The sequence below is a fragment of the Sebastes fasciatus genome, chromosome 15 (genome assembly GCF_043250625.1).
Source record: "Sebastes fasciatus isolate fSebFas1 chromosome 15, fSebFas1.pri, whole genome shotgun sequence".
NCBI classification, from domain to species: Eukaryota; Metazoa; Chordata; class Actinopteri; order Perciformes; family Sebastidae; genus Sebastes; species Sebastes fasciatus.
In genome coordinates, this window is record NC_133809.1 from 24162822 (window position 1) to 24190800 (window position 27979).

The 27979-nt window shown below is 39.5% G+C and overlaps 1 protein-coding gene across 4 annotated transcripts in view; it reads right to left on the minus strand.

Annotated features, from left to right (window-relative positions):
- Positions 1-4170: 4170 nt before the first annotated feature.
- lrfn5a (leucine rich repeat and fibronectin type III domain containing 5a) overlaps positions 4171-27979 on the minus strand; it is a 151368-nt gene continuing 127559 nt past the window's right edge. For 3 of the 4 annotated variants that reach the window (XM_074660709.1, XM_074660707.1, XM_074660708.1), the window contains 3 exons: positions 26649-27116; positions 6994-7267; positions 4171-6418 (listed from right to left, as the gene is read on the minus strand). In XM_074660709.1, the coding sequence (XP_074516810.1) occupies positions 5486-6418; positions 6994-7267; positions 26649-27116 (1675 nt within the window). In that variant the 3' untranslated portion in view covers positions 4171-5485. The remainder of the gene's footprint in view (positions 6419-6993; positions 7268-26648; positions 27117-27979) is intronic. The other variant, XM_074660710.1, reaches the window with a different exon arrangement.

Below are 27979 nucleotides of genomic sequence, written 5' to 3' on the forward strand. Positions count from 1 at the left end.
TGTTTGACAATTTATTTTTCTTATGCTTTTCATTGTATGTAAATACTATTTGTTTCTGACTGTCCACTTGGTTGGTATGATCATTCTTTTTCTTTATTTCTTTATTTATTATTTTGTATTCTACATGTTCGAAAATAAATTTTGAAATGAAAATTAAATGAAATAACATCTTATTGGGTAAATGTCACCATGCCTTAGTTATCATTCATAAGTCATAGCCTAATTGCTGTTAAATCCATCTGCCAATCATGGGAACTGTCAAGGATGAGATCTATATAATTATTCAAGATCATTTGGTAACTATGGCAACACGTGGCACCATGCATGTCAGCAAGTGGAAGCTGAGATTTTCCCTGAACAATCAGAAAAGTGAAAAAAGGAGTTTAAACAGAGGTGTGTTGTGCTTTTATCCATCTGTGTGTATTGTGGCAGTCACTCAATAGAATATGAGTGAGTAATTACAGTATTGCTCCCTAATATTATGAGTACAAAACTCCTTTGTTTCAACCTGTCCATTATTATTTATGACACATGTGGTCCACTTCCACTCTGGACTAATAATGCTCATAGTCAGTATCACCATGGAAGATAAATAAACACATATGGTGCAGTGAAGTGCTGCATGACTTGCTGTCTTTTTCCACATGAATTCATGCGGTGCTGATGATGCAGGATGACAGTCACCAACACTGTCCAATGAATGAATTACCTGTTACCTCTTTTTTATATGCAATACATCAGTGTGAACATGAAATAGAGCAGAACTAGAAGGCAACGATGTACATTTTGTTTCTTTTTCCAGACCAATGCTGGATGTTTGGTGCTCTGGGACACTCATTTCATTCTTGATACTGATAAAAGATGAACATCAGAGACATTGACATACAGTATATCTCCTGTATCTGGAAATAGTAACTTGTGATCATAATGGCAATATACATGATGTTTGTAAGTTCAGATTTGACTGAGTTATGACATGCTTTATGTCAACAGGGTTGATGAGCACCAAGCAATTGTATCCATGTGCTCCCCATGTAGTGGTGGAACATCACTAAGTACATTTATTCAAGTACACTTAAACCTATAGGCAGAACATTTTTGGCATCATTGGGCAAAAATTCCATAATACAGTTTCAGCATATTGTAATTCAAATGTTCTTGGTATAGTATGTCGAAAAAAGTCATAGTATAGTATGTTGAATAAAAAAAGTCATAGTATAGTATGTTGAATAGTAAATGTCATAGTATAGTATGTCGAAAAAAGTCATAGTATAGTACGTCGCATAAAAAAAGTAATAGTACAGTACGTCAAAAAAAGGCATATTATAGTATGTCGAAAAAGTCATAAAAATGTAACAGTATAGTATGTAAAAAAAAAGGCATAGTATAGTATGTCGAAAAAGACATACAAAGTAATAGTATAGTATGTAAAAAAAAAAATCATATATAGTATGTCGAAAAAAGTCATAAAAAGACATAGTATAGTATATTGAAAATAAGTTTTAGTATAGTATGTCGAAAAAAGTAATAATAAATTCTTAATTTAGTATGTCGAAAGAAAAGTCATAGTATAGTATGTAAAAAAAAAGTTATAGTATAGTATGGCAAATAAAAAAAGTCATAGTATAGTGTGTCGAAAAAAAGGCTTAGCATAGTATGTAAAAATAAAGTCACAGTATAGTATGTCGAAAAAAGTAATAATAAATTCTTAATTTAGTATGTCGAAAGAAAAGTCATAGTATAGTATGTAAAAAAAAAGTTATAGTATAGTATGGCAAATAAAATAAAGTCACAGTATAGCATGTCGAAAAAAGTCATAAAAAGACATATGTTGAAAAGAAGTCTTAGTACAGTAAGTCGAAAAATAGTCATATTATAGTGTGTCGAAAAAAGTCATACTATAGTATGCCGAAAAAAAGTCATAGTATAGTATTTAGAATAAAAAAGTCATAGTATAGTACGTTGAAAAAAGGCATATTATAGTATGTCGAAAAAATTAATAATAAAGTCATAGTATAGTATGTTGAAAAAAAATCATAGTATAGTATGTCGAAAAAGTCATAAAAAAGTCATAGTATAGTATGTCAAAAAAGGCATAGGCAAATTGTCAAAGGAAACATAGTCATACTATAATATGTCGAAAAAAAGGCAATGTATAGTATACGTAAAAAGTTCAAAGTATAGTATGTCGAAAAAAAAGTCATAGTATAGTATAGCGAAAAAAAGTCATGGTATAGTATGTCAAAACAAGTAATAAAGTCATAGTATAGTATGTTGAATAAAAAAAATCATAGAATAGTATGTCGAATAAAAGAAATCAGCATAGAATGTCGAAAAAAGTCATAGTATAATTTGTCGAAAAAAAATCATAGTACAGTGTGTCGAATAAAAAAAATCATAGTATAGTATGTCGAAAAAAGTCATAGTATAGTATATTGATAAAAATAGTCATAGTATAGTATCTAAAAAAAAAGGCATAGTATAGTATGTCGAAAAAAGTCATAGTATAGTATATTGATAAAAATAGTCATAGTATAGTATCTAAAAAAAAAGGCATAGTATAGTATGTCGAAAAAACATTCGTAGTATGGTATGTCGAAAAAAGTAATAAAAAGACATAGTATAGTATGTTGAAAAGAAGTCATATCTGATTAATGCAAGTTCATTTATATGATTTACTGCACTTGTATGTTTTACTGCAATCATGTTAATCTTTTAGTTTAGTTCACCCAACCACCGTCGTTACACTTATGATTGGAAAAAACAAGATGGCGACGGCCAAAAACCATGATGGCAATGTCCAAAAAGCTGAATTTGAGGCTCCAAAACGGCAGTCAACAATCCAGTGAATGATGTCACGGTGACTACGTCCACTTTCCATATACAATTTATGGCCCCAAATAAGGGAATAAAAAAAATTCAAATTTCAAACAAACTTTTACTATTTTTAACCAATACTATTTTAATAATATGATTTTGAAATATTACAAAAAATAAAAAGCCCACAACAACATAATTAACTACGTGACCTTACTTTCTGGGTTTCCTGCAACATCACGCCAGTGTATACCTAACCCCCCTCCCCCCGCTAGTTAGACTTACCTCAGGCTCAGTGAGTGAGCGAGTGATGCTGACTGTGAAAAATATACTGTATCTTGTCAATGAGACTAAAGCCTCCTGGACCCCAGGAAAGAAAAGAAGATAAGGGAAAAAAAGGGAAAAGAAAGAGGTAATATGATGAATGAGAACAGCAGATTTGCTAATTTAGTAAATAGCTAGAGCTAATTTCAGTTACTCCCACCTTACAGTCATTAGGGAATTATTCAGACTATTCAGGTGTTTGGAGAATAACCTTCAACATAATGTTGAGAAACACACTTTCTTTTACAGATAGTGTGGTGCATAATAGGTACCGTTGGAGCAGTGTTTTAGATTGTGTTTCTTGTTGTATTTGTTTCCTTAAAAATAAAGTCAAAGACCTAAAGCTATGCAGTATCTGTGTGAGTGTATAAACACACATATTGGTGGTAGAATTGGCTGCGATGCAAGGGCACCAGCTAAAATCTTGCCTAGGGCACCAAACTGGTCAGGGCCGCCTCTGGTAGCAGCTCTTGGGTTACAGCCAGTGCCTGATACTTTAGGTGAGGTTTGTACTGTATAAGAAAGTGAAAGCATATAGCGAGACGTACTGCCCCCTCTCATAGCTAGGTTGTATTTCAGTTTATTACAAGTTTTCCTGGTATTTAAATGTTGTATTTTTAAAAAGCCTTTCATATGTTCCTATGTTTTTGGTCCATTTTCTACTACTGCTTTGGGCATTAACATTTTAATATCTCATAATTTGAACAAAGATAAAACAATGAATATTTTTGTAAGCACTTAACAACAACTCATCCCATGAGTCATTGGCATACTGTAATGGCCTCATGGGAGCACTTCTTTCTGAATTGTCACACTCTCTTAAATGTGTTTGCAGCCAGGTAAAAGTGGGATGTTTGGAAATGAGATTCTCTACCCTAAATTAACAGCCAGACAGTGTGTGCGTGTGTGTGGGGGGGTTTCAAGCAAAACACTGGTGCATCAAATCACAAAAAGATGAATGAAAATGGTAAACTTCAATTGTTTTAATTAAAAACTACCATACGTCTGTTCCGTTTTGGCAGTGGGAAATTGTTGTATTCCAAATGAAATGTAATAATGGGAAGAACAATTGATGCCACACACATTGATGCCAGATGAAAAGTGATTGTGACCTCCCATTATTGTTGTCTTTCCTGGTAGAAAGCAGCAATCTCAGTAGAGACTGATGCTGAAGACATATTGCGACAGTTAGAACGTCATCCTCGCTAAATATGCAAAGATCCAGTAAAGAATATATCCTCCATATGTATGTAAAACACACGTTTCACATTTCCAGTTTTCATTTTATCCCTTTTTATTTTACACAACATAACAACACAGTACATGTTGTCTTTTTCTGTACAGAAGCTTTCCGGGAGCTTGTGACCAACACAGGCTGCACTATACCAATGTCAGTGAAAAGCTCACAAGGTTTTTATGTTCTTCTTTTCTTTTATTCTTCCCTTTAAAAAATATCAATTTCGTAAGAGGTCCGTTAAAGTCTTCATTTGTATGTTACTGTTTGTCTCAGTTTGTGTCTGTCTATATGTCAAGAAATGTCTGTACTCCTCAGTAGGTAAGAAAGGCTATGTGTGAAATCTCTCTCTTCCTTTTTTGTCCCCTCTGTCCTAATCCCTCGTTCAGGGAGCATGGTGGAGTCCTAAATCCGGTTAGGTCATCTGTCAGAGGGTGTGTTAGTGCAAAAGAAGGCACCGACTGCTATTCTCTTGCCGTGGTATGGACACACTTCCTGTGGATGTGTGAACGTGAGAATGGTGTGCTTTGCAGTTCTTGTATTGTTTTTTAATCCTCTTTTTTTCCTGTAACAATTCCCTTTTCGTGGTATTTTCAGATAAGGTGAGCGTGAATCGGGAAATGACGTGGCGAGCCCATTGTCTTGTTTTATTTTGTGCTATAAAGTGGAACCAACGAGACAACTCGGGGACGCTACGAGACAAGGCGAGTTATCCACTTGCTGAAGGACCAACTGAAAAAACAGATCACCGTCAAAGTGAATAAAACTGTAAACTGAATACAGAGAAATTTTGAAAATAAAAAAAACAGGCTGAAAAAGAAAAAAGTATGGTCACGCTTTCACCCATAAAACACACAGTCGCCCTCTCACACATATATAAACAAAGGTTCCGACATTAACACACACATACTGTACACACCGAAAACGCACACCGTGAACGGCAACAACGCGCACACTGTTTCATATGTCACAAACACACATTAGCCTTCACTCATACACCTCTAGACAAAGTCAAACTAACACACACACACACACAAAACCTCAGACATACACTCATACAAAAGATAAACAATAATGGATAAACCAAAGTTTATGGGTGCTGTCTCCAGTTCAAACCGTGCTTTCTAAGATCCAGTCCGAATCGCACCGCCCTTTGTCCGAGTCTCCATCCCCGTCTTTCGGGAGTAGCATCCCGCTCATTGATTGGCTCCTTTTGTTCCGCATTATGCGCCCTATTTTGGGTGCTCCTCCTGCTCCCTGATGGGAGGAGTGAGTCTTTGAGCCTCCTTCACTGAGTGAGTACCTCCTCCTCGCCCTGCTCCTCCCTGCCTCTTCCACAGGGAGAGTCTGGTACTTGCCGGAGACAGAAGTGCCGGCGCGAGGAGCCCTGCGCAGGATGGGCGTCTCTCTAAATCGGATGGAGTGGACGGGGCTCGGCGTGGCGAGAGGGCTGGAGAAATTGGAAGGGGGGAAGGGAGGCGGGGTTTGGTTGAGAGAGGTGGAGTTGTTGCGGTTGGTGTTGAGGTTCTCCAGAGGGGTGGAGGGGAGGAGAGCAGAGGACGCGGTGGAGAAGGAGGAGGAAGGAGGACGAGGGGAGGAGAGGAAGTTTTCAGGAGCGGCTGAGGTGTTGGAGCAAGGCTTACTCGGAGCGGGCTTCCGCTTTGGCTTGGTTAATGAACCAGTATTGCCGGTGGGCGACGAGACGCCAGCTTGAGCTCGCTCTTCATCCGCTTTCTCCCGTTCCTCGGCTCCAGCTGTCGGACTTCTGGCCGCCCAAGGCTGGCTGAGAACTGACGTAGTCGTGGAGCAGTCGGGAAGGGATGAGTCGGACGACTGGGTTATCGTATCCCTGCACCCTCCTCCTCCTCCTGCTGCTCCGCTCCTTTTCTTTGTGCCTCCCGAGAGGTCGTCTAATCCGATTGAGCCGTGTTTAGAGGAGCTGGGAGTCACAGTGCATCCCTGCGACTGCTGCCCATTGGTCTGCGAGTGAACGTTGGTCATCGACAATGAAACGCCTTTACCCCCCTCACCAGGATTACACACCTGTGTAAAAAAACAGATGGAAGCTTAAATGTTTGATTAAATATTAGAAAATGACAAAAAAAATACAATTTCTCATTGTAAGAAATAATGACTTACAGGGGACCCAGTAGCCTAGTGGTAAAGGAGTGCACATTTCTTGACTTCGATGCCAGCCAGGCACCTTTAATACATGTCATACCCTTAAACTATCACTGTGCAATTAAGGTAAATGCACAAAAAAAACATAAAACGTTAAAAAGACTTCAAAATTGACTTTATATCCCCTAAGTTTTACGTTGAGAATCTTTTTTTTTTTCTAATTCCAAATGTCGGCTCCCATAGAAAGTCAATGAGACATGACAAACTTGTAGTAACATATAGACTCAATGGGATTTGGTTGCATGTTGTGATATACTATATCTCAAATGGTAAAAAAAAAAGTCTTGTGAGTGCTTGACAGTTAATCAAAAGTAGACTAGGCCAGATGAGGCCACCATGCGAATAATGCCAATCTACCCACGTAATGAAAAGCTCTCTCCTCTTATTCTCTCTCCTTTCTGGCCAGAGTGGATTAAGCGAGACAGACAAAGACCCACCTTGTAACGTATCATCAGGATGATAATGAAAACGAGCACCGAAGCCACTATTATCCCTCCGATGATGATGATCATAGTCCCGCCGAGGAACTGAGACTGCATAAAATGACACCTCATGTACTCCGACTCGGTGGAGAACTGCACACAGCCGACCACGCGGGTTGCTGTCAGAGAGGTGATGACGTCGTCGTAGATGGCCAGCACGCAGAGGTCGTACTGGGTCCCTGCTGCCAGGTTGTTGACCAGGAAGTTCTTGCTTGATGGGGGGATCATTCTGTGGCATAGAAAGGGGGTCAGAGAGGGAGGAGGAGACAGGAAATACAGATTTTCAATCCTGGAAGAACAATGTACAAAGTACAATAAGTAGTGGAATGCACAGGTAATGATAGGGTTTGGATCCCTTCAACAGTTATACGGAACAAAACTCTGAAACCACTGCCCAACATTGACATAGTATGACCTTTGCAGTTGACATGGTAAACATGTGTGAAAAATGACCGATTTACACACCCAGAAGAGAAGCTCAGACGTGTTTGAATTTACAGTAAGTCCAATATTCATTCACATTTTAGCTCTGTTTTGGTCTCCACCAACACTTTTAGGGAAATATCTGGCTCTTTAGCTGCTAAATGCTCCACTGTGTTCACCAGCTCGTCGCTAACCATGTCTGTCTCAACACCTTTCACAAACAAGCAGTCCTGTGATCCATTAGTAATAAAATGTGAAATGGTGAGAAAATGGTGATCACAGCAGCTCCCTCGCTCTCCATTTATGCATGTGTATAGGTCCTGTTTGTGCATGTGTGTATTTCAGGCCTATTTGTGTGTAATGTGTAATAAAAAACGACAGAGGGAAAAATGTAAATACCCCTCGGGGATCAATAAAGTATGTTTTCTTCTACTTATTCTATTTGACACCCTCATGCGACTGCATATACATAAATTCTTATCTAACAGTGGTGAGACAGGCGTGACAAAGGGCTTCAGCATGTGATAATAGCAAGCACATATGCTTTCTGCACAGCATACATAATTCATTCAACTTCTGCTTTGTTACAAAACACCTTCGTCCAGAGGAAAAATATTACAGTATATTGTTGAAAGAGGAGGAATGTAGCAAAATCGCTTTAACGCCACTAATTTCATTAACGCAATAAGGTTGTAACGGGCTCAGTTTTAAAGCTAGAATGCAGATGGTATGATATGAAACTAGAAAAACATAAGGGATCCATTGATATCAACCCTTTCATACTAGCTTGTCTCGAAGGAGGCTAAATAACGCTACAAACTTACCCCACATTTTGGCGATGAAAAACTGGCATGGCCATTTTCAGGGGTCCCTTAACTTCTGACCTCAAGATATGTGAATGAAAATGGGTTCTATGGGTACCCACGAGTCTCCTCTTTACAGACATGCCCACTTTATGATCATCACATTCAGTTTTGGGCAAGTCATAGTCAAGTCAGCACACTGACACACTGACAGCTGTTGTTGCCTGCTTGATATGTTATGATTTGAGCATATTTTTATGCTAAATGCAGTACCTGTGAGGGTTTCTGGACAATATTTGTCATTGTTTTGTGTTGTTAATTGATTTCCACCAATACATATCTACATACATTTGCATAAAGCAAGAATATTTGTCCACTCCCGTGTTGATAAGAATATTAATTACTTGACAAATCTCCCTTTAAGGTACATTTTGAACAGATAAAAAAACGTGTGATGAATTTGCAATTAGCTATTTTAATCGATTGACAACCCTAGCAGAAATAAAAAACAAATATAAATAAAATACTCAACAGGGATTGAAGAATGGAAATGATAAAGAATCAATGCACTCAGATCCACTATGTATAGCTGAAGTGCTGAATCCTCGAAAACCCAAAAGTCATCAGCAGAACAGGAGACCAATTAGGTGATTTATTATTGCACGGATCAGGAGAGATGCCACAATCTTTCGCCTTCAGGTTTCTCGATATAACATACAAGGGAAATCGTTTTCAGCTCGCAGTGAATAAATCCGGATATTGTTTTCGACGAATACAAAGATGCTCTGCCATTTTGAGTGAAGTTGGTAATTCTTCACTGGACGTTTGTCACATTAGAGATTTGCACATTTGTCCTTCAGTTTCCCTTAAAAGGCTTGTCAGCTTTCCTGGAGTCCCTCATTAAAATGCTAATGAAATCCCTCATTAAAACCAAAGAGGGTGGCTAGTTCACAGCTCACGGCCTTGTGTGCACTGAGAGTAGCAAAGGGCTGTTTTGGCCAGGTTAAGCAGCTGGTTTAGAGCTCGAGTTAAGCGAAGGTTAGGAGACATGGTGAGGTTTAATGGTTAGTATTAAGAGCTAGGGAACGAATGTAGCGGTAGGTCATTAGCGCGTCCTCGGTGGAATAACAGCACAAGGCTGTACGAGTGTGTGTGTGAGCATCTATATGACCCCATGAATACTAAACGGACCATCTGAACGCCATGAGTGTTCTCTTTGCTTCTCTTGATGTTTTCATCACTAAGGTGGTGAACCTTGTTCCCACACACACTCACAATGCCATTATTTTCTGTGTCAGGACACATAAAGTGACATTGAAGTGTGCAGGTTAATGATAGGAGCGAATGTCGCCGGCACCTACAAGCTCTGATACAAGCAGCTACATTTGTATACACATACATGCACGGACGGATATTAATATCCCTATTATTGCTGTGGCCTTGGGTTTCATTTGTGTGAATGTATGTGTGTGTGTGTTGTTGTGTGTCACATTTGCCAGCAAAGCATTAATATCTTTGTGTAAAATAATGTGTTTGTTTTATAACTCTGCGCGGCCCGCACATCCTGGGTTCATCTTTTTTTCTTGCAGGCATAAACACTGTCACGCTCTAAAACAGAGACCACTGTTTACCAGCTCATTAATACTGCATGTCTCTGGGATATGCATTCATATACCAGTAAGTGTACAGAACAGAGAGAGAGTAAACAGTTATGAATATTCAGTGGATTTTTGGAACATTTTTTGACCCTGAATGCCTGCACCTTTTGATTCTGCAATGATTGGACAGTATAGGAGTGAGACCTAGAATGGCACTCCGCCAAGCTGCCCGAGTACGATTGCCCCCCCCTCTCCGTGCAGCTTGCGCCATCAACCACGTGCATTTTTGTTTATGTTGAGATCAGCGCCATGAACGCCATCAGTGCGAATGCCTTAAAGTCTGTGGTGTTAATGCACAGGCTGAGTGGAATTATTAAAAAAAAAAGTCCCGAAGCTGGATCATGATCCGGATCGCCACCAAAATCTAATGGATTGTTCACTGTGCCACACCCCAGCCCTCCAATTTCATTCAAATCCATCATGGACTTTTGGAGAAATCATTCAAACGGACAAACCAACAAACCAACAAACCAACGCTGGTGAAAAGATAACCTCCTTCCTAGGCCTTCGGCCTTGGCGGAGGTAATAAAGCTGCACAGATGCACACAAACATATACATAAGAGATACCATAATCATACTTAAAAGTGAACACTCACAAAAACAATGAAAAGCTTATGTATCTTTGGTGTAAGTGCCTGTAGTTTGAATAAATTTTTTTTATATAATTAACTCCATGAAATCCATCCTGGGGCTCAGTATTATTGCTTTATAATAATAATAATAATAATAATATTATATTGTTACTACTATTATTATAGTATATATAAAACCACCTTGATAATAAATGATAAAAGTGTCCTCGTTCAACAAAAAAGGGAACAGTTTTGAAGGGAAATACAGTAATTCCAGGTGATTTTTTTTCTTTTTAACCAATATAACAAAACAAATTCTTGTTATTCTGGGTGAAAAACGCCTTGAGCGCCTTCGTAGCCGAGTGGTAGCAGTGCATGCCATATAACCGCAATGCCCCAGGTTCGATTCTGGCCTTGGGGCTGGTAATAACTCAATCAGTTGGGATTTTTGGAACCGTATGGACCAAGTACAGAGTGTGGACTGGTAGCTGGAGAGGTGTCATATCACCTCTTGGGCACTGCCGATGTGCGCCTGTCCATCAGCAGCCCCTTCACTCTGACATGTCTTCATTAATGCCTGTGTATAGGTCCTGTTTGTGAATTCGAGCCTATGTGTGTGTAATACGTAAAAGTAACAACAGAGTGGAAAAAATTCCCCCTCTGGAATCAATACAGTATGTCTTCTTCTTCCTCTTAAAAAACTGTAAATATGGAAAACAGGGAGCATTCTCTCTGCAGAAACAAGTTGTTATCACCATGCAAAACTATATTAAATTGTAGTTATCAAAATGTACAAATAGGTGACAAATTTAAGTGACATAGAGGCGTTTGGTTCCAGGGCAGTAAACTGGTGGTACTGGCTGATAATGCCATGGTGTCTATGTTCTCAGGCTTGTGTCGTAGGCGAACCTGATGTGGGTATGTTATAAATTGTCCTCCTACTCTCTCCGTCTTTGACTGTTGCAGTTGCACCTTTTGACAATAACTAGCAAATAATTCTCTCCCCATTTCCATTTCCATCATAATGTTGCTTTCCTGTGAAAATGTATTAATCAGCCCAGTCTCACCAAATGGCATATGAATGACATGATATTTTGTAAGTCATTTTGCGTGCAATAGCAACACCTTTATTGCTTTTGGCGCGTCATGCATACGCTATGTAGTCCGTACTGACTGCAATATAAACACATTCGCATAAATATGCTACGCTCAGAGCAAGTGACAGAGAATAAAAAAGTAAGAAAGACTGCTTATGGTGGTTGGGAGGGGAGGTAACACAGGACTTTTGAACCAAAAGACCGGTGTTAGTGTCCCAAAGTGTTATTAAGTTTAGTTAGAAATGTGCTTTCTGTTCTTATATTACATTATTTACATATGTTTTTTAAGCCCAACCATGATGTTTTTCCTAAACCTGACTAAGTGGTTCTGTTGCCTAAACATAACTGCTGCTGTTACCCTAGTTTTTTTTGCTGAAACATAACCATGACCATTAAAAAGGTAACGACGTGGTGCTAAATGTCACGCAAAAAGCCGCTTCACAGCGTTAAGCCTGTGGCGTATCAAGCCTAAAATGCGTTATCATGACACATGAAAAAGGCATGCTATTCATACGCCTTCCTGTGAGATTGGGTTGGGGTAATATTACAAGCTCTGAGCTCAGATGTGCTCTAAATCCCTCCAGGAATACTGTAAGAAATGTACATATCTCGTAATGCCTTAGCCTATTGGGCCTAATCAACACATGTCATGTTAAGGCTTGTGCTTTATACATAATTGAAATTGGTTTTAAAAAATGTGATAATAAGATGGTGTACTCTATATTGGAGGAACGGGGCACCACTATTCCAAAGGTTATTCCTTCAGCTGATGTTTTGATGATGGAGAGTACTATCTAACATGTCAGTCCTCAATCTCCAAAACATCAACTGTTGTCTCCACTGTCTCCACATTATATAACTATGCTTGGAAAGAAACATAAAGATCATGAAAACACAACTCTGCTCTATTAGCATAGAGGAAAACCCCTTCTCCTCACATCAGCAAAAGATAATCTAGTATCTATCTTGATCAGTATCTTGTAGCTCCATAAGTGGAAAGATATGCTTGATGAGTCTGACTTATCTGGATATCTATTAGTAACTTTTGTTCACAGTGAAGGCAGGCAATTGTGATTTAAAACAGCAACAAGGCCAATTAAAAAAACAAATGTTGCAGCTGTGTTTAATTCCAAAAAACACTGAATGTGTTTTGGTTAAAAATCAGTGAATGGGCTGCAATTATGTACCTTGCTTGAGGGTTTGTTTACTGCTTTGCCATTATCCCACAAGAATAAATGAAATTCTCTCTTTTCTCCACCTCAGAAAACCTTCGCTTCTAAGAAACCCATTCGCTGCACGACTTCTCCTCCTGACCTGGACGCGGCCCAAATGAGTTTTCTAAACGAAATCCATCCAACCGGACGCTCTGGCCAGTGACACTCACACTGCATAGTTTTTTATTGTCAGCGTGTAAGCCAAGCTGTCATCATTTATAATTCAAAGATACAATGCAACAATCGAGATATTGATAATGTTCTTCGGCGTGTTTGGACCCCTGTTCCGCCGCATGCTGAGTCCACAAAATACATTTTCATGCAAATCAGAAGATTTTCTTTTTTGTCTCGCATACGATTATTTCTCGACTGTGTGAGCCGTTAGCATTGTGAACTCATCCAAACTGACTCATTCATTGTGGTTAATTTCTTTGTGTCTGAGCTGAATCTCGCTGCCAGTATTTGAAGCCCTACAGTGGGCAGATGATTGCCTTGGCCGAGACTATTACACTAATCTATCTACTCTGCTCTGCCAAGCCCTCAGCCCAGGGCGCCTGTGTATGCGTGTGTGTGAGTGTGTGTGTGTGTTTCTGGGGGTTTCATTACGCTTTCATTACACGAGAGAAAGTGTCTGCGTGCATGCTCCCTCTATGAGTAGGCATTTGTGTACTTATGTCTATACGTGTCTGCAGTATATGCTATGTGTGTACATACATGTGTGTGAGTTCCATTACAGTAATCTTCTCCTCCCGCGGCAAACCTCCTCTTCCCAGTGTCTGTCATTGTGTCTGGCTCTCCGCCAACATCCATCACCGATACAGCACTACATGCTGGTATTGCGTATGCACGTGCACGGATGTGAGTGTGCATGTGTGCATGTTAATCAACTCTAGCTTTTTCCTCACTCCAAAAGCCAGGAGGACAATGTGATCTCCATTAGTCGCTCTCATCTTTTTGACTCAAGACAAATGATTGCCTCCATGCACAGAGCAGTGAACTATGATACCAGATTGTTCTACTTTCAGGCCATTTTCACTTGATTAAATATCGGACAAAGCCTACAGGACACAAACATGCATTATTCCAGGAAAAAAAAAAAAAAAGGCATTGAAAGCAACACAAGGCGAGGGCTTCCAGGTTGAGCTGGGGCCGTGCGATAAGAAGCCAGGGCTTCTAATAACTCAGCTACACTGCAGTCAGTGGCTGCCCTTGCAGCAGAGCCCAGTCAGACCATGTGTGACAGCAACTTCCAATGTTTTTTAAATGATATTCAGTGCTCTGGGCTAGCTCATTAGTGGTTTCATGTAACTGCAGGGGGATACTGTTTTTGCATTTTATTAGGGGAGTGTAAGCTGTCCAGTTTTGAGGCAAAACTGAATTTCATTTGTGTGTTTTTTTATGGAGTTTTCTGAGAGACTCGCACCCGACAGCTGTAAAGCAACTGGCATTAAACTCGGTTTTACTTGCAAACTTCTTTACGTCATGTCATATCCAAGACTTAGAGTCACAGGTTTACTCTATGGTTTTGACTAAATTAAAGGAATAGTTCAACAATTTGGGGAAACAACCGTATTTGCTTTCTTGAAGCGAGTTAAATGAGAAGATTGATACTTCTAATGGTAAATATGAAGCTACAGCCAGCAGTCACTTAGCTTAGCTTAACATAAAGACACAAGGGGAAACAGCTAGTCTTGCTCTATTGACAGGTAACAAAATCCACCAAGCAAGCCTTGCAAGCTTGATACATTATATCTCATTTGTTTAATCTGTTGAAAAAAATATACTATATACAAAATTACTTCCTGGAGTTTCGGGTTTGGGTTGTTAAATTTAGGCTAAGCTGGTACGTTATATCTTATTTGTTTAATCTATACAAAAAAAATTCCGTAAAAAACATTGAGTTTTACTGGGGGTTATGTACCGGACTACTTCTTGGCAGGGCGCAATTATTTCCTAGAGTCTCTGGTTTTGGTTGTTAAGTCCAAGCTAAGCTGATGGTACCTTTATACTTTCTGTTAAAATTAGACTAGAGTGATCTCTTGACAAGCTTATTTCCCAAAATCTCAAAATGTTTCTACAAAAAATTGTCCATATGACAAATTGTGTCTGCCATGAAGTGATATCTCACAATTGAATCCTGGATTACTTATATATTGTATTTTGCAACTTCAACAGCTATAAAAGAGTAGTCTATGTAATAAATAATAATTAAAGGCCTTTATACACCGGGGGCATGATGAATAAACGTCACGGAAATGCGAAATACTCGCCTCTAAATATTATATGTCTAGGGCTTTTATTGTGAAAGGTAAGAATGGAAACAGTGGATGTGGTCTGCGCTGCCTTTGTCAAAGTTGAAAGGAGAAATAATGTTTGCCGTCTTAGTTCGGATTACGGATCCCTTGTGTTGTTGTTTCATAAATAAAGGCGCCACTCAACACGTTCTGCACAACTTGATGTCTTTATTTGCGAAAATCGACCGTGTTACAAAAAGAAATTAAGCCGCTTCTTCGCCTCGTAATATTCGTAATATATTGACGAGCGAATAATCACATGAAAAAAATGCTGCCGGTGTGTAAAGGCCTTAAGAAATGTCTATTTTATTTTTATATTGTTACATGATATTAGATTATTTCAATCATAACTTCAATCTACAACTCCATGACACTTAGACAAACTCCATCTGTTGATGGAAATCATGTGATGTGATCAAAAGCTCCAGAACAAATACTAAATGGAAACTGCCATTTCCAAAGTCAAGAATGAGCTTTAGCTTTTAAAACAACATGGGCGAGAAATTAACATGCTGAGAAAAAAATCAAAATTGAACATTTCCATTACAGCTGAGCACCTCATTTGGTGTGACTAAAAAGCAACAGAATAGCTACTAATTGACATTGCGGTGAGATTGTTTTCCCCAAAAAATGCTGAAAAATTTAATTTGTACAAAATTTAAAGCAACATTTCAACATTTTCATTATATTCTAACATCTGCTTATGTTATTAGATAGCATCACACACACCAAACCCCTGCTAATGAAGCTGTTACAGCAGTTACATTTTCTTGGTATATAGTAAAAGATGAAACTACTTTGGTGCAAATATCAGTGGGCTCCTGTAGTACTGTACATTACCACTATCCATTATCATTAGAAGTGTTTGAACTGAAAAACATTGTAAAACTCCACAGCAGTGTTGGGATGGGACCAACATTTGGGTCACAGATATCTAAAAGTAGGTTGTCCAATTATTTCAGAAAATGGTATTCAGTGCTTCTGGCTAAAGCCTCCCATGCTACCGCAATGCAAGCTAGTCTAAATTAAATAGCCTGAAACATGGAAAACTTTGTCGGATAAGCCAACAAAATAGCATGCAGAAGCAGTTATGGGTTTTAACAAACTTTTCTTTACACTGCACTTTTTAAACATGTGTTATCCTCATGCTTATTTTTGCTGTTATATAATGCAGCAAATGGCAACGTGACATTTTTTAACGATTCATTTCCTTCTAATTCAAAATCTTTTTTTTTTCCCTGTACATTTTCTCAACAATTAAGAAAACAATAACACACCACATTGTAAGGCAAACAAGTGCAATCAAACCAGTTAAGAATAACTGGTTTATAAGCACAAGGAGAAGGGGATTAATGGTAGTTCAACTCCTGCCCCATTACTGTTGACCTCGAAGCTAATGTGGCTTATACGGCAGATGGCATGCTGCCATGCTAATAGGTCTGAGTCTCTCAGGCAGACAGAAACATTGCAGAAGTTAGCTTCTTATCTCTGTTTTACCATGCATAATGCCCCTGATGCCAGAGCTAATGGTTAACAAGCACCCACACAGCTTGTAGTCAGAGGTGGAACAGGGATTTTGAGCCCAGGCCAGGTGGGATTTGCCAACACTTCCCCATCCATTTTTATTCATAAGACCCTATTCAGAGTCCAACTCAGAGAAGAGTTGCTGCAAAAGTAAATATTAGCCACCTAGCTAGTGGTCTGGCAATTATTCCACAGTTTTATTAATGCAGCAATGGAGCGGAACAGTTCACACTGGTGGAAACAACTTGTTCCGAAGATAAGGATAATATTTTTCCCACCGATGAACAGCCCAAGAAATTTGTATTTTAATTACAGTCATAATATTGCATTTCCCAATAAAACACACTTTATTTAAATGCCAGAGTGGAGGAGTATTATCTAAAAAACGGTAATTATTGCCACCCTTTGATTTGCTTTCCTCACAATCATCCTCACACACAAAAATAACCGAAAAAGAAAATAGCTGGAAAGTTCAGCTCCTTTATGTGGAAATATTATACTAATACTCCTCTCTTATCAATCAACACAGATGGCAAGAACATCAAAGTATTTTTGTTTGCTCTTATCAGTTAATATTACAATCAAACAAACAGCAACAACAAAACAAATCTTAACTTAGAAATGACTTTAAGAGCAGTTCAATTATTTCTTGGTTTGTTGTGGTTTTTATATCATTCTATTGCTTCGCAGTGGTGTTCCTTATGTATTCAGACCCGAACATTCACACTTTGATCTAAGTATGTATGTTTTAGCATCAAAATGCTTTTTTTCCAACTTTTCCCGCGTGACCTGACGTAGGTTTCTGCATGATGACGCTGCTACATGTACAATTTACATCCTTATAGTCAGAGTATTAACGTTACATACAGTAACTTAGATGGTGGTACTGCTGTGGATGCCACCTTTGGATCCAAAAGTCCCACAATAACACAAACTAACTAGCCGATCGATGCAGCGGTAGACAAGAAACTCCTGTGTTCTGCAAGGTAAAATTACTGGTTTTTTTTAGTCTGGTGGCTTTGAAGAGAGCATATATAACGGCTTCAGATCCCTGTCGAAAAGGGCTGTCCAACATCAAGGTAAAGCAGTGCAGAACTTATACCAATCTCTTCAAAGCCACCAGACTCCATTGACAAAAACAGTAAGTTTACCTTGCAGAACGCGGGAGTAAACATACAACCCCACTTCAAAAAATCTGAATTTCCAAATTTAGAACAGCTAACATTGACTCAGCTAGTGCTAGCATTCACATTATTCATAATCTTGTTGATTAGCTTACTTTGGTAATTTACGTCACTGCTTGTCGCTAACAGCTGAGTGGGTGTTTCTATTTGAAAACCCTGGAAAAGAAAGCAAATTGACCCACCCTTTGATATCCATTTCCTCTTAGGGGTATGTATTAAATCAGTAAATAATTCCTCAAACATGATGAACAGTGTGTGATCTTCTCTTGAATAGAGACAACCAGCTTTTATCTTTTGCCAATTCCTATTTCCAACACTAAAGGAAAAAGGCTCCACACTTAGCATGATCTCATTATCACAAGCAACGCCAAAGTAGGCTACATGTCAAAGTGCCGTGCGACGAAAGCTGTCCCAGATGTGGAGAAGACATTTCAGCACCATCTGGAGCTGGGTGGAGACCTCCATCTGCCCAGCTCAGCTCCATTCCTCCAGTTTAGCTGAGTCATCTACATTTCTCTTTAATGCTGTGCTTGGCTCCTTCCACACTTTCTCCCTCCAAACTGTCATTTCTTCCCTTATCTACTCTCACTTGCTTTTAAATCTGTTGTTTTTAATCTCCCATACATTATTTTTTTCTGTATCTTCCTCGAGTAATTGCTTTTTTTCATTTTTTTGGCTTTTTTTCTATTCCTTCCTCCTTACATTTCCTCCATCCTTCCTTCTCTTATTTTTTTTATTTCCTCTTGCTCACTTCTCCTGCCATTTGTTCCTTTTTTTTCTCCTGTCATTTCTTTCTAAAATCATTATTTTTTTCTCTTTCTTTTGATCATTCTTCTTTCACTATTTTATAATTGTATCTCTTCATTCTTACTTCTTCCCATCCTTCCTATTATTACCCTTCATCGTACCCTTCTCCTTTTTATCCTTTCTTCTAAACTTTCTACATACTACATTATGCCCTTTTTTTTTACCCTTCCTCTTTGGTTCCTTCCTCCAAGCTTTATTTTATCCATTTGTCCTCCCAAATATTCTTCTTTTTTCCTTTTTCCCGTACTTCTTGTCACTCATTATTTCCTATATTCCTTCCTTTCTCGCAGTCTCTTTGTGCTGTATGTTCCTCTCTTCTTCCCTCCTGGTTTTCTTCTTTTTGTCATTCCTCCCTCTTCCTTCCTGCTTTCTTTCCCTCCCTTTCACTTTCCATCCATTTTATCTGATTTAACAGAGTCCCATAAATCTTCTTCATGTTCCGTTTGTCTCCTTCTATCCCTCCTTCCTTCCTTGCTTTCTTTCCTGCCTTTTACCACTCCACCCCCTCTTCAGAGTCATCCTTACTGCTGTGGTAGTTCCCCCCATTTAAAACCCCTCAGACTACTTACAACAATAAAACTGTTACGTTAGGCCCGCGATATGTTTATGGTGCTATAAAATCAGAATTGGAACATTACGGCGGGATAAAGGCGGATGTTTTTTCACGCCTTAAGCACAGCTGAGCAAGGTGTTATACCTAGGCCGCAGGGACTATAGGGAAGGATAAACTACTCCGTGCTAGTGAGAGAGAGAGAGAGAGAGAGAGAGAGAGAGGGAGGGGAGAGTATTCCGTTTTAAAAGCCTGGATTCATCCCCCATCCCCTGTTGTGCAGCCTCATAAAAAGCTTGCCACACAATTTGCTTGATGTGTAGTTTTTTTGGCAAATGGCAACCAGCCCCTGTAGCTTGATGGATCTGCTGGAGCGGAAAACAACCGCTGAATGAACATAGAGGGGAAAAAAAAAAAAACAACAACAACAGGCAGAGCAGATGAGGACTGGATAGAGAGAGGATGGGTTTGGGATGTGTGTTATTAAGTAACTTAGTGAATGTCAAAGTGGAGTTTGTGTCCCATAAAAGACAACGTAGCCTCAGTTTTTGGCAGATATTTTGAACCCTTTATGTCTGCAGGCTTGGAGTGGATGAACTCTAAGCCTTATATTTAGGTCAAATTGTCAAGGCTCAGCCTCCTAGCTATACTGCTAATGTTCTTATTCCCCTATGGTCCTCATCTCTACACTTTTGGTTGCTCAGAGATACAAGATGAACTCCAAATGGGATTTTTTCATTTCTCATCAGGATCCCCACATCATGGGACAACATATTTTAGCCATGGCTGCAGCTACTATTGAGGACACGTGCACATTGTACGTTTATGTGCCTCCACGCCGGCGACAGCCGTGGTCAGAGGCAATATGTTTTCGGATTGTCTGTCCATCTATCAGTACATCCGTAAGCCTTGAGGGAATTTCTTCAAATTTGGGACAAACGTCCACTTGGACTTAAGGATGGACTGATTTGATTTTAGTGGTCAAAGGTACTCTTGTCATCTCTGAAACGCCTAGAGTGAATTTCTTCAAATTTGGCAAAAACGTCCACTTAAAGTCAAGGAAGAACTTCTATGATGATGAATGTCTAATAGGATAAAATGATGAAATGATGATATTTACAGACCTGGATTTAAACTGCAACTTGACTAAATGGTGGAGGCCGTAATTCTGAAAAATTGGCAAATATAGGCCAATATACACACTAGTAGTATTTAATAAAATATCTTTCTTTGAATTCTTTATACTTTATATGCCTTTCCCTAATTTTTATTTTTGATCTCAGTGTAATTATTATCATTGCACTTGCCTGTTAGCATATCCTTATCCAGAATACCACGATTTTCGATGCAAAACTTTTAAGCCAACAAAATCATAAACAAATAAAGATTTCAGCATGTCCTCTCCAGAATTGTATTCCTTAATGTGTGGATAGGACTTTGAAATACCATTTTGGACATTGGACTCTCGCAAGGGGTCGCAATATGAATCTGAGGGGTTGAAAGAGTAGGAAATGAGAAATAACCGAATTCTGTTTTTCAGACTTCTTTCAGACAAAAACAAGACAAAAAAGTTTGCCTTTTCCTTACTCTAAATACAGTATGGTATATAAAACAATCTGAGAAGCAAAAATCACTCTTCAATTGAACTGCACACAACTCACACAGACGCAACCTTGTTTTCACTTGTGACAAAAAGGTCCAAATAAAGGCATAACCTAACCCAAATGTTAGTACTTTATTAATGGCTTATTATTGATATAAAAAGAATGACTACATGTCTATGTTATGTAAAATACCCTATTAGAGAGCAGTATTTCTCTATCACATATCTTTAACAGCCTATTTACCCCCATCATTGTTTAATCTATCCATTGACTAAACAATACATCTATTCATCCTATCATTTGTGAACTCATTATTACCGTAATCTCAGAATGGCTTGCATTCATCCAAACCCTTAATTAAGTGCAATAATTGGCTCTACGTCTGAATAAGAGCACATTCTACTTTGTGGCAGTTTTATGGTCGGCATTGTCGACGCTGGCTGTGAGTTTTATTATCATCATCGACACAGCTGTGGATTGTTCAATAAAACCAGCGAGGTGTAAAGGCCAACGACTGCATGATAGGTCATGTGTAAAAGGTTTAGTACATTATTTCAGCGACATCATGCCTTCCCTTGACCTGACCCTGAAATAAGGGGTTAACAGCTGAAGCTTAGATAAGGGCTGTGGGGATGACTCAATTTAGTTCCGTACAGTGTGCATTCAAGAAGGAGAAGAAAAGAGAAAAATAGACAAGATACGCAGATGGATGAGTAGCAGAAGATATATCTTTTGGTAGCCATGTAATACAAGTTTTTGCCATAGCATAGATCCCTACAGTTTAAATTGGCAATTGAGGAGTTGTTTGCTTTAACTTAACATTATGAAATATGATTGCAATGTAATGATGTACAATGTAATGGCTACAGAATGATTACACCATCTGCATTTAGATTGGTTTCCGATAAGCCCCGTTTTTTTCACTATGCAATCCTGTCTGCCACCGGGTCAACATCTACCGGGAAAACGAAGGCTTGATTTAAGGCACAAAGAAGAAGATAGCACTTGAGTTGTGCCTTAACTTATGAAGGCACACTCTTTATTGCCTCCCACATATAGAAGTCCTACAAATAGAAGCCCTAGATATATACACTGCATCACTGCTTACCAGAGAACATTTCGTTCAGAGTCAACTTAAAAAAATAGCTTACAGTAGCTATCCCCAGGTGGCGGAAATGGAGGACGGTGGAACAACCGGAGTAAACTCTACTGGCAAAAGAGCCCCATTGACGGATGAGGCAAAGAAGGTGAAGAGTGATAAAAAAAAAAAACATTCTTTCTACTAAGCTAGATCAGTAAGTAAGAAAACCTGCCTACTTATTAATACTTAATACCGGGTGTTTTACTCTGCCTTTATCATAGCACTGAGATCAAGGTCTCTAGTTCAAATTGGGATTCTTACGGTGGTTGCATGCTTTGGACAGTATGTTGTTGCTAACTGCGTTGTTGGTAGATGCTAGACTCTGAAGAAAATGAATGCAATCCGATTGTCTTTGCAACAGTGGCACTAACAATAATACCACTTAGAATCGCTAGGGTTGGAAAGTTGAAAAATTGTCTGTTGCCACTTTAAGGTACAATGAATACACAATTGTATTGCTCTGGATTAGTGCCTTGAAGAAAAAACAAACATGATAATTGAACTCAATTATGACAGAAAATCTTGAACCAACACCAACACAATGCAAACAAAACTAAATCGCTAACTTACTCAAGGTCTTTGACTAGGGCTGAATGATTTCAGGAAAGTATCTAATTTTAATTGTGACTTTATTTTCTATAAATTAAACTGCAGGCCACTAGTTTTCAACAGAACTTTTAATTTAAGATATTACATTATAGGTAATCTATAATCAATGTTAATCATGACACAAAATGGCATTGTATTTATAGAAAACAGCTGCATTGTTTGGCCAGTTATGATATGACAAACTGCTGGTAATCACTTCTTACAGTGGTTTGATATCTGACTAATGACACCTAATTAAGATAGCAATAAGCTAACGCTACAGTTTTCTCCACTGTAGCTACTTGAACAAACCAGTGGGCTACCTCCGGGTCCAAGAAATGAAGTGCCTTAAACTTGCATTGGGCACATTTTTTGCAGGGGGCGACTCCTCTGGTTGCAAGAAGAAGTCTGATTGTATAGAAGTCTATGAGAAAATGACCCTACTTCTCACTTGATTTATTACCTCAGTAAACATTGTAAACATGAGTTAATGGTCTCAATCATTAGTAAAAAGTCTTCTTCAATACAGCATGATGTTCATTTGGTAAATTATGGTCCCATTTAGAGTCAAATAGACCATAAAGCAGGGTATGCTTTAAGGCATGGCTACCTTGTGATTGACAGGTTGCGTTTTTGTCTTAGAACTTCAACCCTTTCACAGTGTGTTTTCAGTTCATGAAAGTTAATTAGAATCTTTTTGGTTGCCTAAAAATGTCTTATTCAGCATTTTGTTGTACTTAAAACCACCCTTTCCTGTCACTTCTGGTTGTAAAAACACAAAATGGCGAAGGCCAAAAACCAAGATGGCCAAAATGCCGAACTCGAGGCTTCAAAACGTCAGTCCACAAACCAATGGGGGACGTCACGGTGATTACGTCCACTTCTTATATACGGTTTATGAAGCTAACATTAGCTGCACAGATTCACACACACTTAAAAGAAGCTAAACTTGGATACTTTGTTCAGCAGCTATCTGCCATACACTCAACAATACTGTGTCAATACAATCCCCTAGACTGTTTACATGGAGACTGATTCGCCACACTGTTTTGTAGGTTATAATTAAATGTGTGGCTCTTCTGGATCTGAAAATTGAAATTGCTATTTTGACATGAAAATGATCTATTGTTAGGCCTAACTTCACCTCAGGGCCGTACTCATCATTATATTAAGAAATTGATTATTTACATGTTAAACAGAGCCAGAATTGCTGTGTTTGCTGCTTTGAGGAAGTTTGCCGTGTGACCGACTGGGCAGTAGGCCTGCCTCTGGTATAGAAATACAATACTTAAGCAGGATTACTGGCGTTAAAACACCAGTACTGTATCAGTAAACATCGGCCTGTCTCAAGTGTCTTTGAGCAAGACACCGAATCCCACGTCAGCTCCAGGATTGCTGTTCTGTAGCTGACCCTGACCTACCAGTGGAAGGAGTGGTGGGTGGGGTTTCCCTGCAGCGATCAATACAGAATCAAGTGTTACAGCTATTCCATTTCATATGGCGCAGCATATTGCATGTTCGGGAGGTTAACATCGTGGGGAGGATGTGCTCTGTAAAAGCTTTAAACTATCGCTCACTTATCCATCTGTTTATGCAGAGAGCTGAACTCACAGTATGAAGGAAACATACAGCTAGAGCATAATGCGGAGCAGGTGGGGAGTAAAGCGCAGAAATGTCAATGTGCAGCAAATCAATAAGTTCTTATTGAACCTGAAAAGCAAGAGCCCCGTCTGTGACAATAGGATCCGTCTTCCCTTGTCTGTCTTTCGCTTTTGCTCGTACTCTCACCATCTCTCCCCTATGTCGCTCCCACCTATGTCTTCCACTCGTCTTTTCCCATTCTCCCTCTTTTGTATTCTCTCTCTCCCGCTTCTCTTTCTTCTCTGTGTTTTGGGTAATGAAAAAAACAGAATCAATGGGCTGCTGCTTTGTGCCAGCAGAGGTGTTGAATGGAAATCAATCTGCTATCTAAAGACAAGAGGGCTGCGGGGGAAAAAAAACACGGAGAAACATGAACGACTTCAAGGAAAAGAGAGAGCCAGAGGAAGAGGGGGAAGGATGAAAAGACAGGAAGAAAGAAAGACTTTGAGTGACGTGACAGAGTGAGGAAGGATCGGGGTGGGTGGGCGTAAGGCTGTCCGATCACTCCCTCCTCTGCGCCCCCGCAGGAAGCTACTTGTTTTCGTGGCCGTCGCGCTTTCCAACGTAATACTTTCCAACAAGTATCTTAAAGGGCTGAAAGTATAAACGCAGCCTTTTTGTAAGATGACAATCTTAGAAAAGGCTTTGGAGAATAAAAGAGAGGAGGAGCAGAGAAAGAGAGGAAATCTTGATGCGAAAAGCGATGACGCTATATCTTTTCGCGAGACAGACAGCTATAAATCCCATCGGCGCCGTCTCTCGATGATGCATTCTCCAAATGGGGTTAAGTGCTGATGAATTATGTACAGAGATTAGGAATAATATGCAAGGCAGATAATACCATCTTCTATGAATGATCTGTGCTTGTTAATCATACATTGATGTAGTCACAGAGAGATAAAGACGCTAAGAGATCAGACATGAAACAAAACAACCTGGAGTATTGTCATCGTCGTGACCCCAGACGGTCAATCTCAATGCTCCACCGGCTCCTGATGATGACGATGAAGTATGTACAGGGATTACCAGCGATATGAAGGGCAGATAATGCTGGCAGATTTCCCTACGAAAGCCCTTTGTGTTTGTTAATTCCCTCTCCCCCATTTCACCGGAGTAAATATTTAGCTCAAATAACAATCATTCCCTGCGAGATCGATATAATCTGTGTAATCCTGAGCAAACGGCAAATGTCAAGAAGGACTGGCGCGGCCCTCCCTGTCAAGGCTGTCATGGCGAATCAGCTGGATAGTGCGAGCTGTATTATTTTGCTCGGTTTTCACTGAGGATCATGAACTTTCTCACGTCGCAGTCTGTCCGGCGCCTTTGCTGTCCATCCCTGTTTCATCTCCCTGTTTGTCTAATGTGCCCTGATATGAACTATCTGTCTGTGCTGTAATGTAATAAGCCCTGACAAATAGTCTGCACATATGCTCTGATAAAAACGATGCTCATTTTCAACATTTTCTGTTTTTGGCAAGGAAAGATTCATAATGTTTATGAAGTTATGCAAATTTAACTGAATAATTTGCACATCTGATTATTTAATAGCCTTTCATACATTTTTATTTGCCATTCCCTTTGGGTATATTTTATACACTCTATGCTGCACTTATTGGTAGCCTATTTTTCATTCACAGAATAAAACATTAAAGGGATAGTTCAGGTGCTTTGAAGTGGGGTTGTATGAGATACTTATCCATAGTAGGTGTATTAACTAGAGTAGATGATGGTCGGTGTGGCCCCAGCATCGAGAAACAGACAGGAGCACCGACACCGGAGCAAAGCAATGCAGTGCTGTGGATGGGGGCAGCAGAAAAACTTATTTAAGCCACCTCGAAGAAAGGCTCACCTAAAAAAATGTATATCCGTTTACGTGTATACTATATTAAGAATATTTTTTCCGATGGCGAACTGAACTGAAAGTAAAACGTACCGATATTGTTTTTGTCATTTGAGCCTGCTGGCTTTGGAGAGAGCATATATAAGTTTCATTTTCAGTTCAGTTCAGTTCTCCGTCAGAAAGGAGAAGGAAAGGGCTGTCTGACGGCAAGATAAAGCGGTGAAAATATTCTATCGACTTTTTTAGAAGAGCCTTATTTTAGGTGGCTAAAATATGTTTTTCTGCTGTCCCTGTCCACAGAGACTGTTTTGCTTTGCTCTGGTGTTGGTACTCCTGTTTGTTTCTCCAAGCTGAGGGCATGCCAACCGTCATCTACTGTAAGTTATACACCTACTATGGATAAATATCTCACACAATCCCACTTCAAAACACCCAAACTATCCTTTTAAAGTGCCCTTGTAGCACCCTGGTAGCGTGCTCGTAGGCCCTCTTTTGCGAAAGGATCCCAACAGGATCATTAAAGTTGCATCTAATCTACCGTAATCTAATCTTTACAGCCCAGACTCAGGTAATTATCTACCTCATCAGCCATATCATGTTTCAGTTTCCATTGCGTAAACCGTCTGACTCTACTGTGATGAACGCCATGGTGACAGCTGTCAGTCTTACCTGTAAACCAGCGAGTCGTCTTGGCTCCCATTGTACTGTATCTGGAACATCCTGATGCCCGGAATATTCCTCTGGAAGTTGAACTTGATCAACGCCGTTGACGACGTGGCCTCGGCCGTCACCACCCTCTTATCCACACCGCCCTTCACGTCGCCCGTCACGTTGCTCCCATTGGCTCCGCCTCGGGTCGACGTGGATATGTCCGACGATCCCGGGTCGGGCTCCTGGATGTTGTTGGTGTTGTTGGAGATGTGGGGGAGTTTTATAATAACCAGGTCTACAGTTTGGTGGGCTTCGCCGGCAGGGTTGGAGGAGATGCAGGTGAAGGAGCCGGTGTCTTTCACCGTACTGATGAGGATGTCCAGAGTCCCGTTGGTGTAGACCAATGTCCTGGTGGAGTTAGATACCAGCTTGCCCTCAGGAGAGATCCAGTGGATTGCTGGCTCTGGGTCACCTCTTGCCTTACACCTTTAAGGAGAGGAAACCAGTAGAGTTGAATATATTAGAAATAAGACAGAATTGGGTCAGCTGTACAGTAGAAGCAGAGTGCATTGTGGTTTCTGGATTCCCTATACCTTCCGTCTGGGACTAATATGGGAGGGGAAAGAGTCTGAACCTCAACTACTGTGTCAGCAGAGCACATTAATTTAAGTTAGAATGCCCTTTACATTCACATATTGGCTACCAAACAAATTCTCACCAGGACCTACTGGGACAAAGAAGTAGGTACAAGGGAAAAGGACAAGATGTTAGGAGCATTTAGCACTGAAGAAAGATGTAGAACTGAATTAGATTTGTATTATTTTCAATTAGCAGGTGCATCTATTAAATCAGTGGTTCCCAAACTGGGGGATGGGACCACTAAAGGGGCCCAGAGTTATAAAAGGGGGGGCTATGAATCTTTGGATGAATAATTAGTTTAGGGCTGCGACTAACTTTTATTTTCATTATCAATTAAAATACTAGTCATGTCAGAAACTAGCAAAACATACCACTCACAAGTCCTCTGAGCCCTTTTTAAAATGTCTTGTTTCACCCGACCAACACTCCCAAAACCCAAAGATATTCAGTTTACTGTCATAGAGGACAAAGGAAACCAGCAAATAATCATATCTGAGAAGGCTGAACAAGAACATTATTTTAAACAAACAAAAAGGACGAAAATGAGTAATCGATTAATCAACTAATAGTTACATCTATAGAGTCAACGTATCGTCATAAAACGGTTCTCATGATTTCTTACGAAAAGTTATTCCTCAATTTGTGTGCGTTTTCCTACGAATGTCCAGCAACACGTGTCAAAATCAAACTACTTTTAGGTTTAGCAAAAG